This window comes from Trematomus bernacchii, unplaced genomic scaffold (genome assembly GCF_902827165.1).
Source record: "Trematomus bernacchii unplaced genomic scaffold, fTreBer1.1, whole genome shotgun sequence".
Lineage (NCBI taxonomy): Eukaryota > Metazoa > Chordata > Actinopteri > Perciformes > Nototheniidae > Trematomus > Trematomus bernacchii.
The window spans coordinates 248,902-265,939 of NW_022987731.1; the positions used below are offsets into that span (position 1 = coordinate 248,902).

General features: G+C 42.9%; 1 protein-coding gene across 3 annotated transcripts; it reads left to right on the forward strand.

The window, feature by feature from the left end:
- The first annotated feature begins 127 nt into the window (after positions 1-127).
- dnase1l1 (deoxyribonuclease I-like 1) lies at positions 128-14,853 on the forward strand. Of its 3 annotated transcripts, none has more exons than XM_034145633.1 (9): positions 128-140; positions 2,242-2,400; positions 4,688-4,776; positions 4,893-4,982; positions 12,149-12,261; positions 12,358-12,470; positions 12,656-12,813; positions 13,379-13,475; positions 13,700-14,850. In XM_034145633.1, exons 2-9 carry the CDS (start codon positions 2,251-2,253, stop codon positions 13,814-13,816), a joined length of 927 nt encoding a protein of 308 aa, XP_034001524.1. In that variant the 5' UTR covers positions 128-140; positions 2,242-2,250; the 3' UTR covers positions 13,817-14,850. The 3 variants fall into 3 exon arrangements, with proteins under 3 accessions (XP_034001524.1, XP_034001525.1, XP_034001523.1); XM_034145632.1 differs by lacking the exon at positions 128-140 and adding an exon at positions 2,076-2,097; XM_034145634.1 differs by lacking the exons at positions 128-140; positions 4,893-4,982 and adding an exon at positions 2,071-2,097 and having other exon boundaries at positions 13,700-14,853.
- The last annotated feature ends 2,185 nt before the right edge of the window (positions 14,854-17,038 follow it).

Sequence of the window (17,038 nt, forward strand, 5' to 3'; positions counted from 1 at the left end):
CTCTGTTGCCAGCATACCATGTGCTGCAGCCTGCAGTTAGACTTGTTATGAAACGAGTCCCTCCCAGGAAATAGTTTCAGCGGACCAGCTTCAGGTTTCACTAGAGAGGAGCTGACAACACAAGCAGAAGTTACAAGCTGGTGAGTCGCTGTTGTTGTAATTTGACTAACCATTATCCTTCAAAAAGTGTGAATCATGGGTCAACATCTTACTGGGGAATGTGACAGAGACCTGAGAAGCCTTTTCTGTGTGCTAATATGTGTGTGTGTTTGAGTGCTTTTGGAGGAAGACAGAAACAGAGAGAACACTAAAATAATTTAGACCAGCTTCTCTTTTTGTGATCGGCATTAACAAAGGATAGAAGTGGTTTCTTTTTTGTGTTTTACGTTTAATGGTGACGTTTAATGTTGTTTAATAAGTCCTTCCCAATTTGAATTTCCTCATATTTTCCAGGATATCATGTGTGTCTAACCCCTGACCCTGAATATCCTAAAGTGAGAAGAGTAACATCCGAAGCGTCTGCTGACCTTTGACCTGCAGGTCTATGTTTTCAGTTTCTGCCGGGATAAGAAGGGCTTTAGTGACTGTGTGTGTAATCAAAATAACTATCTCTTGTATCTCTCACTCGCGTATCTTTCTGTGTGTGAGTGTGTATATATCTGTATCTGAATGTGTGTGTGTCAGGTATAGGAGAGTTATAAGCTATCTGTGAATCCTAATGATGTTGGAGTTGGTGCTTACACAGCTATGAATCGGCAGTACAGCATTATGTCTGGAAGGTTAAAAGGTTTCAATTGGGAGGGAAAGTCAACTACTAGAAAATCATTGAAAGGGCAAGGTGTCAAAGATACAAGGGCTACTACGGCAACCAAATGTACATTTAACTGAGCACAAAACTTTAAAACGCCATGTAACACTAAATATATGCCATGTGAGGGGTGGAGTGGCATCTATGATGTCTGCTTTCCCCAGACATGCACCGACCCCTGCTGACTTACTCATCTGCACGGCATTATCTACAGAAGCATGGAACAGGAAAAAAGCTCTTTAGGAATAAAGCAATAATACTCTTGACAGAAGAATCGTGAGGAGTTGACAGATCACGCCCCCCGGGGCCCACCGAGCATGGTTGGCAGTCTCTGCAGAAACTACACACATTTACAATTAGGATAGGAACAAACATTTCAGAAATGATTGCATATAGAAGGCTTAAATCCTGTTGGGAAAAATGTTTCTCTTTGGTCGGTGATTTGCAGTATTTGATTTCTAGGCTGGGGCTGAGATTTGGTGGATAGTTCCTGCCGAGCAGTTCTTGAGCACAGGGAAGTTGAGTGGGAGAAGGAACCATAAATGTAGCATGCAAGGATTTAATGCCCAGTTCACTAGCAGGGACCACGCCACAACAGTGTGATGTTTGTCGGTTTATTGCAAGAAGTAACAATGAATTGATATGGAGGGGTTGATGAGATGTTCTGGTCTGGGAGGATGTGCTGTGGTCCGTGCAGAGGGAGACTGGGGTTCCGTCTCCGGCATGATCTGCTCGGGCTGATTACGGGCCCCCAAAAAGAGTCAGATTAAATTGAGCTGAGTTGAGCGTGTGCATGTCTGAGATGTTTAGATTGTTGCGGATGTAAGCGTGGTAAGCTCGATGGAGATTTCTCATTTTCCATTGTTTGCTTCCTGGGTTCTGTGACGTGTGAACACCCAAATCAACAACAAATGACCGGATTGGCCCAAATGGACCAATCCGCGGAGCACCTCACACACCAGGATCCCTTGGCTAACTAACAGGGAGTCCCCATTGACTTGCATAGAGCTCCCTGAACGCTGGTAATAGACGAGTTGGGATGGTGGAGAAATGCTCTCCGCAGCAGACCCATGCTCACAGCGTTATAAACCTTTTTCTTACTCAATATCGAGCCACACTTATTGTTTTTACTTCGGCTGTGAGTGTTTGTGTGTGCTCAGGATGAGTTTCGCTTGTTCTAGCTGTATCGCCGACCCGGAAACCTGTCTGCTCCTCGCAGCAGCTCGCAGCAACGAGCCTCTCAACGTCCCGACCAATCAGAGCACACTGGGTGGGTGCAAAAAAAAAAGGTGGGTTTTCAGGCAGGATTTGAAGGTTGAGAGTTAGTCCATATTGCGGAGTAGGTGCATCCACAGTGTATTCTGTAGTTACTGTGTACACAAACTATGTTTAATCAACTTGATTTTCTCCACACATGTTTCTCTCTCTTGCAGCTCTGTGCCATGAAGTCCTCCTCCCTCCTCCTCCTCTCCTTCCTCCTGGGTGTGTGTGGTGTTCAGGGGGCTTCAAGTTTTAAAATCTGTGCCTTTAACCTCCATCACTTTGGGGAGTCCAAGGTCAAGAACAGCAATGTTGTGCATACTCTGGCCAGGGTGAGAAATACTCTGATGTCTTTAACTTGAATTTGCCTTTTGAGATAACATGCCTGACGTTTTAACCACCTTCTCTTGATCAGTAAGGACTGATTCCAGCTGAGGTCCATTTTTAGTGACATTACATTACCATTGAGACAAAACAATTCAAATGAACCAGAGCTTCCTTATTACAGTGCAAGTCTGGGATATGCAGACTTCTTATTATTTTACATTTCAAATTCATTATAAAGTATATCGTGGGTGTTTGAACTGTAATATGCAGCAAAACTTATTTGGTATAGTCTAAACTAAATAAATATAGGTAAACTGAGAACATTTTTTTTCTCAATACAGATATCAAAAGGTACAAGTGATTTATACAATATTCTAATTCCAGGTTACATTTCTATTTCCACATTCCAAGTCCAGGTTCAATTTTTTTTAATTTTGCAATTTGAAATTAATATTCAAAATTCAAGTTCCAATTCTAAATTCCTATCCCAAGGGTGCGGTCGAATTGTCCTATCATCTTTCCCTAACCACTGTTGCTTGACCTCTGTGTGAAACATCACAGGGTTAAGGAATAGTGGATAGGAGAATTCAAAAGGACTTAGAAAATCAGACTGCACTTACACTATCCAACGTTTATTACAGTCTATGGTTTATGATGAGCCAGCGGATGTTATTAATGTGCGTCTGCAGTGGGGGAACTACAGTTCTCTGTACAGAGGACTACTCTAAGCGCACATAGATACTTTGCACCATGCACTATCATGGTGTTGTTCTATGCAGGCTTTATGAATGTGGACAACAGTGAAATATATATTCTTCATTAGGCCTGAACTGAAATAAAAAGTTGTACAGCTCTCTTAATCCAGGTGTTATAATAACTACCATGGTATTCACAGGCCATGGTAGTTATTCTATACATAGCTATGGTCTTAATAAACAAAATGCAAAGAAATTCACTTCAGTGTGTTACAAAGCTAATCACCTCTTTCTAGGGATGGGTACCGAGCCCCGGTATTAAACGGGCCCCGGGGCTGAATTATTAAAGACCGTGGTACCGTTAAGCTCCGACGTTATCGGTCTTTTTATCGGTACTGGAGACATCTAAAAAATATGTCATGTGTATTATTGCTACACAAACATTATATTGCAGTTTTAGTGTCGCCAACTCCGTTTCTAATACGCAAAAAGACTGCAAAATGCGCCATTTTTAGTATTTTCGATCTCTCCAATCCAGACGAGAGATCTCTCTCCCCCGCCTGCTTGCGAGGGGGCGGGGCAGTTTACACACACGCAGCTGCTACATGCGGCAACACACACACACGGAGGAGATGGCGGAGAGAACGCGCTCCGAGGTGTGGTTAAACTTTACCCGTCTCGCTCGTTGCCTAAAGTGCAATAAGAGTTTAGCATGTCAGGGCGGTAACACGAGCAATTTGTCTAAACATCTTGCAAAAGTGCACCACGTTCAGATGGAGAAATGCACGGGGTTCGACTGTCTCTCTAGTAGCTCTGTAGCCCCATCCACGAGTAACGTTTCCACGTCAGGTGTTATGTATGCTAGCAGCAACACACGGAGCTAACTCAATGATTCAAACATGGGTTAATGATTAGAGGGAACTGAGTTATTTAGTTTGTTAAAGTTTCAGCTATTCTGTTCACAGTTCTGTCATCAGATTATTTAATATGATTTGTTAAAACGTTGTTGTTTCTGTTGATGTGAAATATTATGCATTTCATTTAAATAAAAAGCAATGTTAGTTTTGTTCACAATTTGTTAATTTTCATTTAATCGTTTATTTGAATAGGGACAATGCACATTAATGAACACTTTAGACAAATAATGCTTCAAGTAGGGTGACCAGGTGACAGAAAGCCACAAGTGGGACAGAGAGTATATTTGTGTGGGACAATGTGGGACATGTAAATGTAATGTTGACGCATGAACTGTCAACGGGGGTGGGGGGGGTACACAAAATGAAATATGCGGGACATCGTCTCAATTTGCGGGACGCACCAAAAGTCGTGAAAATGCTGTGCAGTCCCGCGCAAAGCGGGACATCTGGTCACCCTAGCTTCAAGTGTAAATATGCCGGATTTTAGCTTTGAGCTAATTTCCATCCGTAGTCCCTGACATACAACATATAGTTAGTTTACCTCATTTTTCTCTCCAAAAGAACCGATAAGAGTACCGTTAAAAGACCGGACCGATAAGCGGTATCGATAAAAGTAGTAGTACCGTTAAAACCTTAACGATACCCATCCCTACCTCTTTCATTGCTGTGCTGTGTTGCAGATCATCACCCGCTGTGATGTGTGTTTGCTGCAGGAAGTGAGAGACATGAAAGGGAAAGCGGTACCACAGCTGCTCGACCGCCTCAACAGGTGATGATCTCTCTCTTTCACACACACATTCAGCACACACACCTGCAGTCACACAATGCTGTGCTGTGAATGAGAGAATGTCAAACAGCAGCACCAACAGTGTGTCTTATGTCCAGTTACGACCCTGACCATGAGTATGCCTCTGTGGCCAGCGAGCGGCTGGGCAGGTCCTCCTCGTACCAGGAGCAGTACGTGTTCGTCTACAGGTGAGCGGACATGGACACGCGTGCTTCTTTCTTCACAAAAACATAAAGACAATTAACCAAAAAAATTACTTAAAGGGGACCTATCATGCAAAATGCACTTTTGTACGTCTTTTATACATGAATATGTGTCCCTGGTGTGTCAGGGAACTCACCAAGTGTCAGAAAACACAACCCTCTCTATTTTCCTCCATACCCAAATCTCTAAAAACGGGGCTGCAACGGAGCTGATACAGATTTGAATTGTTCTGACGTCAGAAAAGGGGTGCTCCGCCTATATGGGCAACTCTCCACCTATCAGGGGAATGGGGGGTTGGGCCACGGCCATTGCCGCTCGAAAGCGATGGAGACGCTGTAGTACATATGCCAGGCCTGTAAGTGGCGCTGTAGTCTGCCACAAAAGCAGCGAAGAAGACTTCTCACAGAATCAGCCCTTGCAAAAACAGGGCTGGAAAAGAGCAAATAGAGCAAAATGAGGCATGGCTAAAATGCATGATCTGTTTGGTATTTTGAAAAAAAAACTTCACAGACATGTTTTATATAGGTATGGCCCTACAATATATTATTCAAATATAGCATGATAGGTCCACTTTAAAGGGGACCTATCATGCAAAATGCACTTTTTTATGTCTTTCATACATAAATATGTATCCCCGGCAGTGATGGGGTCGTTACTCAAAAAAAGTAATGTATTACTCATTACTTTAAAAAAAAGTAATATATTACTTTACTTCGTTACTCTCTACATAAAGTAACTCTTTACATTACTTTTGCGTTACTCAGCAACACCCTATAGCCAAAACGTAAAACTTAGGCCTATGTGCACATGTAACAGTGTAAATAACAATTACTATTGCAATAAGGAAGACATAACACAAGTGTTAGGTAGCGTGGAAAAGGTAGGACCCAACTGCAGACCACAAAAAGAGGTAACGGGTCTAGAAACAAAAAATGAGCTTTATTTACAAAGCTGATGAGCAAAAAAACATGGCATGGATAACAAGGGTAGCACTAGGAATGAGAGCCAACAGGAGGGGGACAGGAAAAACCAACAATGAACCGACAAGGCACACAGGGGAAGACAAGACTAAATACAGAGAGGGGTAATAACAAGACAAGACACAGCTGGGGTAAGGGAGGCAGAAACACAAGGGCAACAGGTGAACACAATCAGACAATCAGACACAGGAGGGAAACTAACGACAGGAAGGCAAACACAGGAAGAAGGATCAGAGAAGACACAAGGGCCCGTTCTCATTTCATCAAATCCCCCTCCTCGACTCCTCGACTCCTCGGTCCTCCGGTAGTGACCCGGAAATGAATTTTAGCTCGCCATGTTGAAGGACATCTCATTTCTCTAATGCCCCTTTCACACCAACGCAACTCCGGTTCAAGCTCCGTGCTAGAGCTTTTCTGGTTCAGAACCGGTTCTTCGGTTTAGCGCCGGCTCTTTTCACACCGCTCAGAGCCCGACTGGTGCTGCCGCTGCTGCGTCATGACGTCACAGTTTACGTCGCTGAGTTTCTCCCCAACGCCGGAGCTCACCTCACAATAACAACGGGCCGGGGACTGCGTTGCTTTTAATCATACGAAGCCAGATTAAATTAAATAACGACTTCTCCAACCTTATACTTTTCTCCAGAGTGCCGTGGTTCATTGTTTATTAATGTGTTTCAGCGGCATTTACCGACCGCTGCAGTGCTGGCCGGCTGCTCTTCCACGAGTGTATTCTCCCGTTAGCTCCGGGTTAGCTCACACGGCTCTAAAGTATTCACTGTCTGACTGTCACACAAGCAGCTGATACATATCCCCAGTTCCCCTTAAGTGAATGTGTGTCAGTCTGAATTGACGCTGTTTGGTGTCAGTCTGAATTGACGCTGTTTGGCATCACAACGCTGTTATGAAAGTTTCTCTGGTATAACATAGGTGATGTTAGCATAGCAACCGAAGCTAAACTGACTACTTGCTAAGCAGTTTTCTACAGGCACTTTTTACCGACGTATTTTTCATTATGATTCTACTTGTGATAGTCGGACATGACAACCTGTGCAGCCCATGTATTGATTCCATCCGATAGCTGCTATAATAACAAACAAAACGTCTGCCTGCTCTCCACAATGATCAATAACAGCGAACGGATGGTCAAAGTAAGGTACAAATAAACAGAATCACACGAAGCCTGGTTAGTGTTGCCTGACTTTATAAAGTGTGTTTTTTTTAACAAGTGTGTGGTTGCGTTCTAGTCACTTTGCTCAGCACTACTGCTTGTTACAACTTTTATTTGCCGTACTCGCCTTAAGTGTTAGCTCAGGTTAATCTCGCCCCCCTCCGACGTAAGCGTGACGTATGCGGTTCTTGCTTCTAGACGGACAACTTTTTGGTGCTCGAAACGAACCGGATTCCGGAGCTATGACGCTGCTCCGCTGCGGTGTGAACAGGAAAACCCGGTGCTTTTCAAGCACCAGCACCGAACCGGCCCTGAAACACCGTTGGTGTGAAAGGGGTATAAATGCACCTCGAGGACCGAGCATCGAGCGTCGAGGAGGCTCTCTGGAGGAGCTATAACCGAGGATACACTGATGGGTCCTCCACGGTCTTCCACGGCTCCTTCGTGGATGCATTTCCGGGAACAGAGATGTTTCAAAGAGTCGTGACGCACGGCTGGACTTATCTCAGCCAATGACAGCTCTGCATGCATCCCCTGGATATTATTTTATTAACTGCTTTCATCGCGACGCGATGTTTACAATGAGAACAGCTGTGAGGTCCGTGCAGAAAGCAGAGCAGTGTGTATAATATATATCACTCAGTATAACAGGCCTACTCTCTTTGTTTGCTTTAGTTTAGTAGATATCTACAAACAAAGAGTCGATATTTGTCTAAAACCATTTAGTGCTTCACATAATAAAAATATACAACGGCTGTAGCCTGATGATATGCTTTAGGAGCTGTAGGTGTGTGTGGTACAGTGTGTGCGTAGATGCAGCGGACAGACAGGTCTCAGTTGGTTTGGTGTCCTCTGCTTACTTGTAATACTTGTAAATACAACTTTTGGCCCGTCATTTATTTCCCTCATTGTAGCGACCAGAGAGGTGAGAGGGGGGGGGGGGGGGGATATATCCAGTCTCTGATAGTGTTACGTGTGTGTGTGTGTGTGTGTGTGTGTGTGTGTGTGTGTGTGTGTGTGTGTGTAGCCTGTTATTGTCTCATTATACCGCACTGTGAATGAATTAAAAGTAAATATATAAGTCGTCATGAACACATCTGTCCATCAGACAGAGGGCTGCTGTGCCTCCTGTCATCATTAATGGACGTCTCTTTAAAATGACCGCTCAGAGGAGAGGAGTTCTCATTTCTCTAACCGCCTGCTGCTTCCCCTCCTCTCTCCTCGGTTCCCCTCCTCGGCTCCTCCGCTCGCATCTCCTGTGGGCGGGACTAAGTCTCGAGGATAGGAGTCGAGGAGGGGAGTCGAGGAGGGGAATTTGATGAAATGAGAACGGGCCAAGGAGGAAAACATTTCAAAACAAAGGTGGAAAATGACAACATAAATACAAAACCGTAACAACAAGTTAATACCGGTGAAAATTCTAGTTTTTGCTGCTTGTTCGGAGTCGGCACACACTCAACATCATCACTCTGGGTTCGGGGGTCTTTAGCTACTAGCTTCGTGTTAGCATGTTGACTTTGTAGGTGCTTGGAGAGGTTCTGTCCTGGACACAGTTTGCACCTTACCGTCACATTCCTGTCCTTTCTTCTTACACATTTAAAAATAATGGGCATACCTCCACCCCTCGAAAGTTATAGCTGTTAATGACTCAGCCATGTCTCTGCAGCACAACCCCTGTGACAGTTGCATGTGGACAAGTCCCGCAAATGTTACGCAAATATAAACCTGCGGCGGAAATCCCTCGAGTGACTAGAAATATTTAAAATAGTTAGAAGTTAGAATGTTATCACATTTACCAATCTTATCTACCCCTGGAACTAACTAAACTAGTCATAAATATGTTTATTATTTACTGTCGTGTCGGGTCACTCATTCACTGGATCAGCGAGCTGCATGATCTGATACAGACAGAGGAAAAGAGAGGCTCCGTTCCCGTGTTATTATCCAAAGTTACTGTAAACTTCTGAATAATGTAGTAACCAGTGGCGAACCGTGTCTATCACAACTGGACCTTCTGTAGACTAGACACACACACACCCGCCGCCGCCGCGCCCCCCCTTGCCATTATAATGTCCGTATTTTCACTGAATTGTCTTCTTGAAAAGGGTACTGTCACAAACTGGATGAATGTGAAGTATTTTGTTAAAGGAGGATGAAAGCGTAATTAAGGAGCACTATTGGAGTGACTTTGATGGTTATTGGACTCAGGATTCATTCATTTGGATTCCCGCGAATGTATGGCGCAAGTGGAAACAATTCACAAAGGGATTAAACTGTTTAAAACACATGCTCAAAGTAAGCCGGATTTTGCCGATGTGTTTATGTGGATTCAAAAGTCGTAAATAATCTACAAAATGGAGGAGACCGATCTGATCGGAGCAACTGTGACAAATAATCCAACTGAAACCGGCATGGACAATGACTATGTTTTAAAAATGCGCTTATCCAGAAAAGCCTGGTTTGGACACTTTACGGGCAGAAGAAACATTTCTATTAAAGAAAGAATTATACATTTCTGTCTTTTTATGCCTTTAATAGCTACTAACTTTAATTTTTATTCAAATTAATTAATCAATTATTTTTTATATTTTATTGTAATGAAGAGACAAGGCTTTTAGTGACAATCATGTATTGCGTTAGAATTATATGTAAAAAAAATAAAAATAAAAATAAAAAGTCTAAATATGATATTTGGCCTCAAATCATTTGAGTGACGCGCCCCCCAGGTTGGGAACCACTGAACTAGAGTATAGTCTGTCAAAGGGAGAATCTAGTAATTTTTTCGTGCAATGTTAGTAACTGTAGTGTGATTACTGAATTTATAACAATAACGCGTTACATTACTCCGTTACCGAAAAATGTAATGTGATGACAGTAACGCGTTACTTTGTTATAAATTCAATTTACTTTGTAACGAGTTACACCCAACACTGGTCCCCGGTGTGTCAGGGAACTCACAAAGTGTCAGAAAATAAAACCCTCTCTCTTTTCCTCCGTACCCACATCTCTAAAAACGGGGGTACAACGGAGCTGATCCAGATTTGCTGCTGATATGACGTAATATCGGAAATTTGGGCTGGCTTTACGCCCACGGCCCTATCAGAAACGTTGCTATCAGAAACAATGCCCTACGTGTTTTGGACGTAATATGGTCTGTGTTTACATTAGCAAGCATCGCTAACACTCAGAGCTAACCTGTACTGGAGAGAGTATGTGTAAAAAAGCAGGAAATAAAGAAAGGAACTCACCTTGTGGTAAACCCGCAAGAGAAAAAGCATTTGAGCTCCATACTGTTTCAGAAATAATCCTTGATGTGGTTTGGAACATAATATGGTATTTAATCACAGCAGCATTTAGCTGTGTAGGAGCCATTTTGTGGGTGTAGTTGGCGTGTCAGTTTACTTTATTTATATTTATACTGCAATATTATTTTGGACACTTGGTGGCAGGGGTTAGCTGCACTGGGTGTATAAAAAGGGTCATAGGTGACCGGAAAGGGCGAGGACACAGGAGGAAGAGAGCATACCGATTCCACCAACCCGGCAGATGCTCACCACAACCATTGACAGAATAATTAAACCTTGGTATGTAAACGCTTAATAAACATCATTCTAAACTGCACCAAAGGACCGGAAATCATCTATTTGTGTCTGCGTCTGGATCACTCCATCTCCTGTGAAGTAATGGCAATAAAAGAGTAGGACATTGGAACAACAAAGTTGCCATTACAAGCTGTATCTCGTAGAATTCTGAGCAGGCATTAGCTCCCCCTCCTCTTTTTTTTTTTTTCAAGCTAAGGACCCAGATCAGCCATTCTCTAATGCCCCTTTCACACCAACGCGGTTCCCGTTCTAGCTCCGTGCTAGAGCTTTTCTGGTTCGGAACCGGTTTTTCATTTCAGCCCCCGTTTTGTTCACACCGCCCAGAGCCCGACTGGTGCTGCCGCTGCTGCGTCATGACGTCACCGTTTACGTCGCTGACTTTCTCCCCAACGGCGTCGGGTCGATGATCGTGTTGCTTTTAATCATAGAGTGGCGAAGTCCCTCCCCTTCCGGGGGACCTCCATGGGACCTTATTTTGGAAAAATTATGTATTGAAGTCAATGGAGAGAGAAAGATTATCTTTCGATCCCGTTTGAATTGTGCCACGAATTACACATATGATGTTTGTCAATTTAAAAGATAATTTTGCAAGTCAAAAAAAAAATAATTTGTTGTAAAACTGTGAAGTAACACATTTGTTTGTGTGAAACGCTCAATGAACTACATCTCTGGTCAACAACACACGTCACCAAGATGGCCGTCACTACTGTCTTGTCAACAAAACGATTGACTACCCTCACTATCACCACAATGAAACACGTCCTGAAGAATGTCATGCAAAGCTGCCTGCCTGCCTTCCTTTGATTCTCTCTGAACTGCCTGATCTTTTTAATGTTTAATGTCAACCATTTGTGCAGATAGCATGAAGTAGAAAAGATCGCAGATGCTAATGTAGCGTTAGCATTTCTCCCCCGGGCTTAAATGGTGTATTATAGAACAGGGTTGCCAACTCTCACGCATCTGGCGTGTGACACACGCTTTCACTCTCAATATCACGCTCTCACGCTGCCCAAACTATTCTCACGCCAAAAACAAGATGAACCGGCGATCGTTTTTGGTTTATTTATTAAAGATACACCTTACTTAAAAAACAAATCACATTATTTTTCTAAATGGATTTCATTTTGGAAAGAAATCACCAAATTCTCCAATAATTACCTCGTTTTGGAAGAATCACCTCATTACTTTGTTTTTCAAAAATTCAAAAAAATACTTCACTTACCTCACTTTGCTAATATTTTCAAAAAAGTGTAATTGTTTTAAAGAATAACAAACGATTTCAACAAGGACAAAACTTTCCAAAAATGGACTATTTAAAATAGATAAATAATTGCTTGAGTTTTTGTTTAATCCTCAGTTAAACGTTTTTTCAAAATATCTCATTTTGTGACTGTGTGCAGGACTGACACGGTGTCAGTGACCGGACAGTATCAGTACCCTGATGATCGTGAAGGAGACGTTGATGCTTTCTCCAGAGAGCCCTTCATTGTCCGCTTCAAAGCCCCAAAGACAGGTGAGCCCTCTGACACTCACCTTCTGAGGTCATTAAAGTCGTGGTGCAGCTGAGCCATGTAAACCCTTTCCTCCACCCCCCCTCTTGTATCTTCAGATATAAAGGAGTTTGTCCTCATACCTCAGCACACCACTCCAACCAACACCACTAAAGAGCTCGATGCACTTTATGACGTTTTGCAACATGTGAGGAAGATGTGGAAAACTGAGGTAAAGATCATTTTGCCGAACATTATTGGGAACACAGTTTAAAAATTAAGCCCATTACGATTCTGTAGCCTCACCGTGTGTGTGTGTGTGTGTGTGTGTGTGTGTGTGTGTGTGTGTGTGTGTGTGTGTGTGTGTGTGTGTGTGTGTGTGTGTGTGTGTGTGTGTGTGTGTGTGTGTGTGAGCAGAACGTGATGCTTCTCGGGGATTTCAACGCTGACTGCGGCTACCTGGCTAAGAAGAACAGGAAGCACGTGAGACTGCTCACAGAGAGGAACCTCTACTGGCTGATCCCAGAGAAGACGGACACCACTGTGAGATCCAGCACCTCCTGCACCTACGACAGGTGAGCTCACACTCCTGAATGTCCAACAGACCCAGGACCTTTTACTACAGGCTATAAGCTTTCAATGTCATGTACCTACGGATTATGTCTCAGGAATATAACTTAAGGGTGTGTTTTTACACAAGAGCTAACACGATTTTTGATTTCTGAAACATAAATCACTAGAAATAAGCTTTCCATCCCGGTCTTCAAATCAATAGGACTGTTTTTTAAAGATATATTATTCAAAATGAACATATTGCCTTATTGAGGAGGCATACAGTCCAAAAGGTATAGCTGGTATATGTAGCATACATTTTCTAAGGATAATTGGCAATGTGAATGACAGTCATGAGTGTATAAAACCAATAACCTGTTAATATTTATGAATCAAAACTGTACAATGACATAGCCGGCAGTGCTGAAGAAAAGTCAGTTTAGCTTAGTTTACCTGGGCTCCATTAGCAAAGCCCATCCCTACAACTTCATAAAAAAAGATCACATTTTATGATGCCTTAAGTCTTTGACTATTTCAGAAAAATTAGAAAACATCAGTAAAATGTGTTTGTTGTTCTGTGTGACACAGGATCGTTGTGCACGGAGAGAGGTTTGCCAGATCCGTCGTGCCTACTTCAGCCGCCCCGTTCAACTTCCAGAAGGCATACCGACTCTCAGAGGAGCAGGTAACGCGGTGTGTGTGTGTGTGTGTGTGTGTGTGTGTGTGTGTGTGTGTGTGTGTGTGTGTGTGTGTGTGTGTGTGTGTGTGTGTGTGTGTGTGTGTGTGTGCGTGCGTGCGTGTGTGCGTGTGCGTGTGCGCGTGCGCGTGCGCGTGTGTGTGTGTGAGTAAGCCCAGATTCTGTTCGTCTGATGTGTGCTGAGGCTGGTTTCCTGTGTGGTTTCTGTGCAGGCGCTGGATGTGAGCGACCACTACCCGGTGGAGGTCCTGCTGAAGGGCGCTGCAGACAGAGTGTCTCTCAGTGTCGGGACGTTCCTGTCTTTGTTTGTCCTCAAAGTGTTAACATGATGTCAACACTGATGAGACTTTCCTGATTCTCCAACATGTGGAGTCCAACTGACCACATATCACAGAGCACAGGAATGTTAGGTTCAGGGTTATGAAAAACAAAACAAAATATTACTGTAATTTGTCATTATGAACATCGACCTGTTTATCTGCATAGGAGTATGATGCACTGCAGAGAACACAGTATGATGGACATGTTGAAAACGTGGATGGAGTTCATTTTCTCTTTCAGGAAAATTGGACCCTTTCATTAATCCTCTCAAATTGCTCCAAAGCAGAGAGGGTGAGCTCACATTAGCTGCTCCAGAATAATAAAGCTGCCTTCTACAAACTGGCTGCAGTATCATCAAAACTCTAAAAGCTAAATAATGCAAAAAATGATTATAAGATAATACATTCTTGTGTCCAGGATTGAAATCTAAGTGACTCAGAGTTCTCAGGTGAAATAAGTAGTTTAAGTTAATAAACCATTAAGCTAAAGGAATAATTAAAGTTCTTCAACATTATAAATCGACTCGAGCAACTGAAATAATGACATTGAGTAAAATGTGATACTATAATTTATGAATGAATGTATCTTTAACATAATGCTTAATAATACAGAGAAAAAGGTGAGTTTGTTGCCAATATTATAAATACATTATTTTACATTTTCATGTTGGAATGTAGAATATATTTTATTTTATATATGACTCTCTTTGGACTTCTTTAAGCAAATGCACATTTTTGTAATGAAATGTAAAAGCTGGATGAGTTCATATGAATCGGATAAGGTTTGTGGTGTGGTGTGTGTGTGTGGTGTGGTATGGTGTGTGTGTGTGTGGTGTGGTATGGTGTGTGTGATATGTACATATTTCTGGACTCAACACTTGTATCATTACTGTATGTTTCTTTGATTTGATACTAACAAAAAGAGAATGGCAATACATATTGCCCCTAGATTCCACCGGGTCCGTCTGCGGCGCGTTACGGCCGCGTTACGGCTGCGTTACGGCTGCGCCGCGGCGCTCACGGCGATCGCGGCCACTCTAGTCAATAGCCGCGTTCACACCGGAGTACTTTTCACTTTTCACGTTTAGTTCCGTTAGTACCCCTTATGTCGCGTTCACACCAAAAAGAGTACTTAGTGACGGGAACTTTTACCCCCATTTTTAGTGCCTGCTGAGAGATGGTACTTTCCTGGGGGAAAAAAGTGCCCCAGTTCTGATTGGCTGGGCGAATTGCAAACCACGCCCCGTACAACTCTGAAATGTTTTGTAGAGCCGTCATTTTATTATCCTGGCATTAGCATTATTAGCATTAGCATTCGCCCAGTGCACAAACGCAGAGAGACTAACTTATGGCAACACAAAATAAAACATGGGAGCGGTGGAGATGAGGAGGTGTAGGCGTTCTGGCGATTTACTCTGAAGGCTTCAGTCGAAGCTGCTGGGACTCCCAGCAGCTTCTACTGAAGCCAGTCCCCAACTCCGGGGACTTCCGGCCGGGGACTCCGGGTGGCAGTATACGCCGTGAAGTGGTTTGCGGCCTGCCAGTAAACCAAAAGCAGAAGAAGACGAAGTGACGTCAGCGGCTCATTTGCGTAATCTTCCCTCAGGGAAAAGTACTCCGGTGTGAACGCGATCTGTACTAAATGCCCTGGGGTAATAAGTGCCGGGGCACTGAGTGCCGCCACTAAATACGGCAAAGTACTTGGTGTGAACGCGCCTAATGGGTGCTATTCCACCACACGCGGCGCGTTACGGCTCAGAAGCGTCCCAGAAGCGTCCCAGAAGCGTCTCGGCGCAGGGCTCCTCTAAAATTAGGATGAATCCTATTTTTGACGCAACGCAGCCGTAAGGTAATGTCGGGCAGGCAGGAAGTGGAACGTTCAGAGCATATATAGCATATATATATATATATATATATACACACACACAAACTAATTTTGCAGACACTATCCCTCCGTATAGTCTTTCAAGTAGGAGGAGAAATGCCAGCGTTCTCCTCCGGTTTACAGGCACTGTGTAAATTATATATATAGAATAATTATGATGATGAATGCATTTTTTTACCACTAAAATACAGCAACACATCTTTGATTCATGTCGTTTATAACTGGAATATTACAGTTATTATTAACTTTGTCTGTACAAAGTAGCCTGTCCAGGAAATATGCCCAAATCAACAAAAACTGCGAGCCGGCACGCAAGACGCTCCGCTTCTGAAATGCTTCTGAAATGCACCTGGTAGGGTATGACGCCGGAGGAGGCCGGACCAAAACCGCGGCGCAGCCGTAACGCGGCGCAGACGGACCCGGTGGAATCTAGGGGTCAGGGAGGAAAGATCCTGCAATCAATTCTGTGTAATAACCACACAGCAAATTATGAAATGTATTATTTCCTTCCTCTTTTTCTCTTTCCTCAATGCAGTTTCTGTTTGGTGTATAATGTCATTTTATTTTCTTATTCTCTGTTTGGAATTCAGTTTTCTCTCAAAACACAATCATTTCTTTGTCATAAATCATGACTTCAAGATGATATAGCCTATGAGCTTTTATATAAAAATATGAACAGACTTATTAACAAACTCAGATCTCTGGCTCCAATTGATCGAAATAAAAAAAATCCTGTTTCTTTTGTTGTGGAATGCAGGCAAAACAACGACTCATCTACACTGTCAAATATTATAATCATATGTCTGTCCGTTACAATTCAGGTGTGATTAAACTGTCTAGTTGTCACAATCAGAACGTAAAGTCATGAGCCTGATCCTTACAAATAAATGGTGAGTGTAAGCAGGGGTTAAATTGGGATTTGATATGTGGGGGGGCTCTGTGTGGAAGGGGGGGGAGGGGGGGTGTCGAAGATCTCATGATTTTACCTTAAGGGCTATACTGTATATGAGGCCCTAAAGCAACTGCTCCATTATCTGTATCAAATGCAAACATTGATGCCACCAAATGACACAATACAAATAGAAATTACTTAATTTAAATTAATTTACATCTTAAATTATTTATGTACACACACAAATGTTTACAAATATCCAACCTTCAAATTGCTTTTTTTAAATCATAATTGCTCTGCACACTTGCTAGAGAACATTTTTGATGAAATCTCAGTTATAGGGCTGCGAGATTATGGCCAAAAGTATGCTGTACATTTCACTGGAAACGATTGAATCATCACCAAAAGTCGATGTTATTATGACCGATCAGAACTCAGCTTTATGCACACACAC

What these genes read in the sequence shown, in the direction of transcription:
- dnase1l1 (XM_034145633.1), top strand. Translation starts at nt 2,251, where the DNA reads ATGAAGTCCTCCTCCCTCCTCCTCCTCTCCTTCCTCCTGGGTGTGTGT. An exon ending in TTGTGCATACTCTGGCCAGG is followed by an intron (nt 2,401 to 4,687) that starts GTGAGAAATACT and finishes GCTGTGTTGCAG; the next exon opens with ATCATCACCCGCTGTGATGT. An exon ending in ACCTCCTGCACCTACGACAG is followed by an intron (nt 12,814 to 13,378) that starts GTGAGCTCACAC and finishes TGTGTGACACAG; the next exon opens with GATCGTTGTGCACGGAGAGA.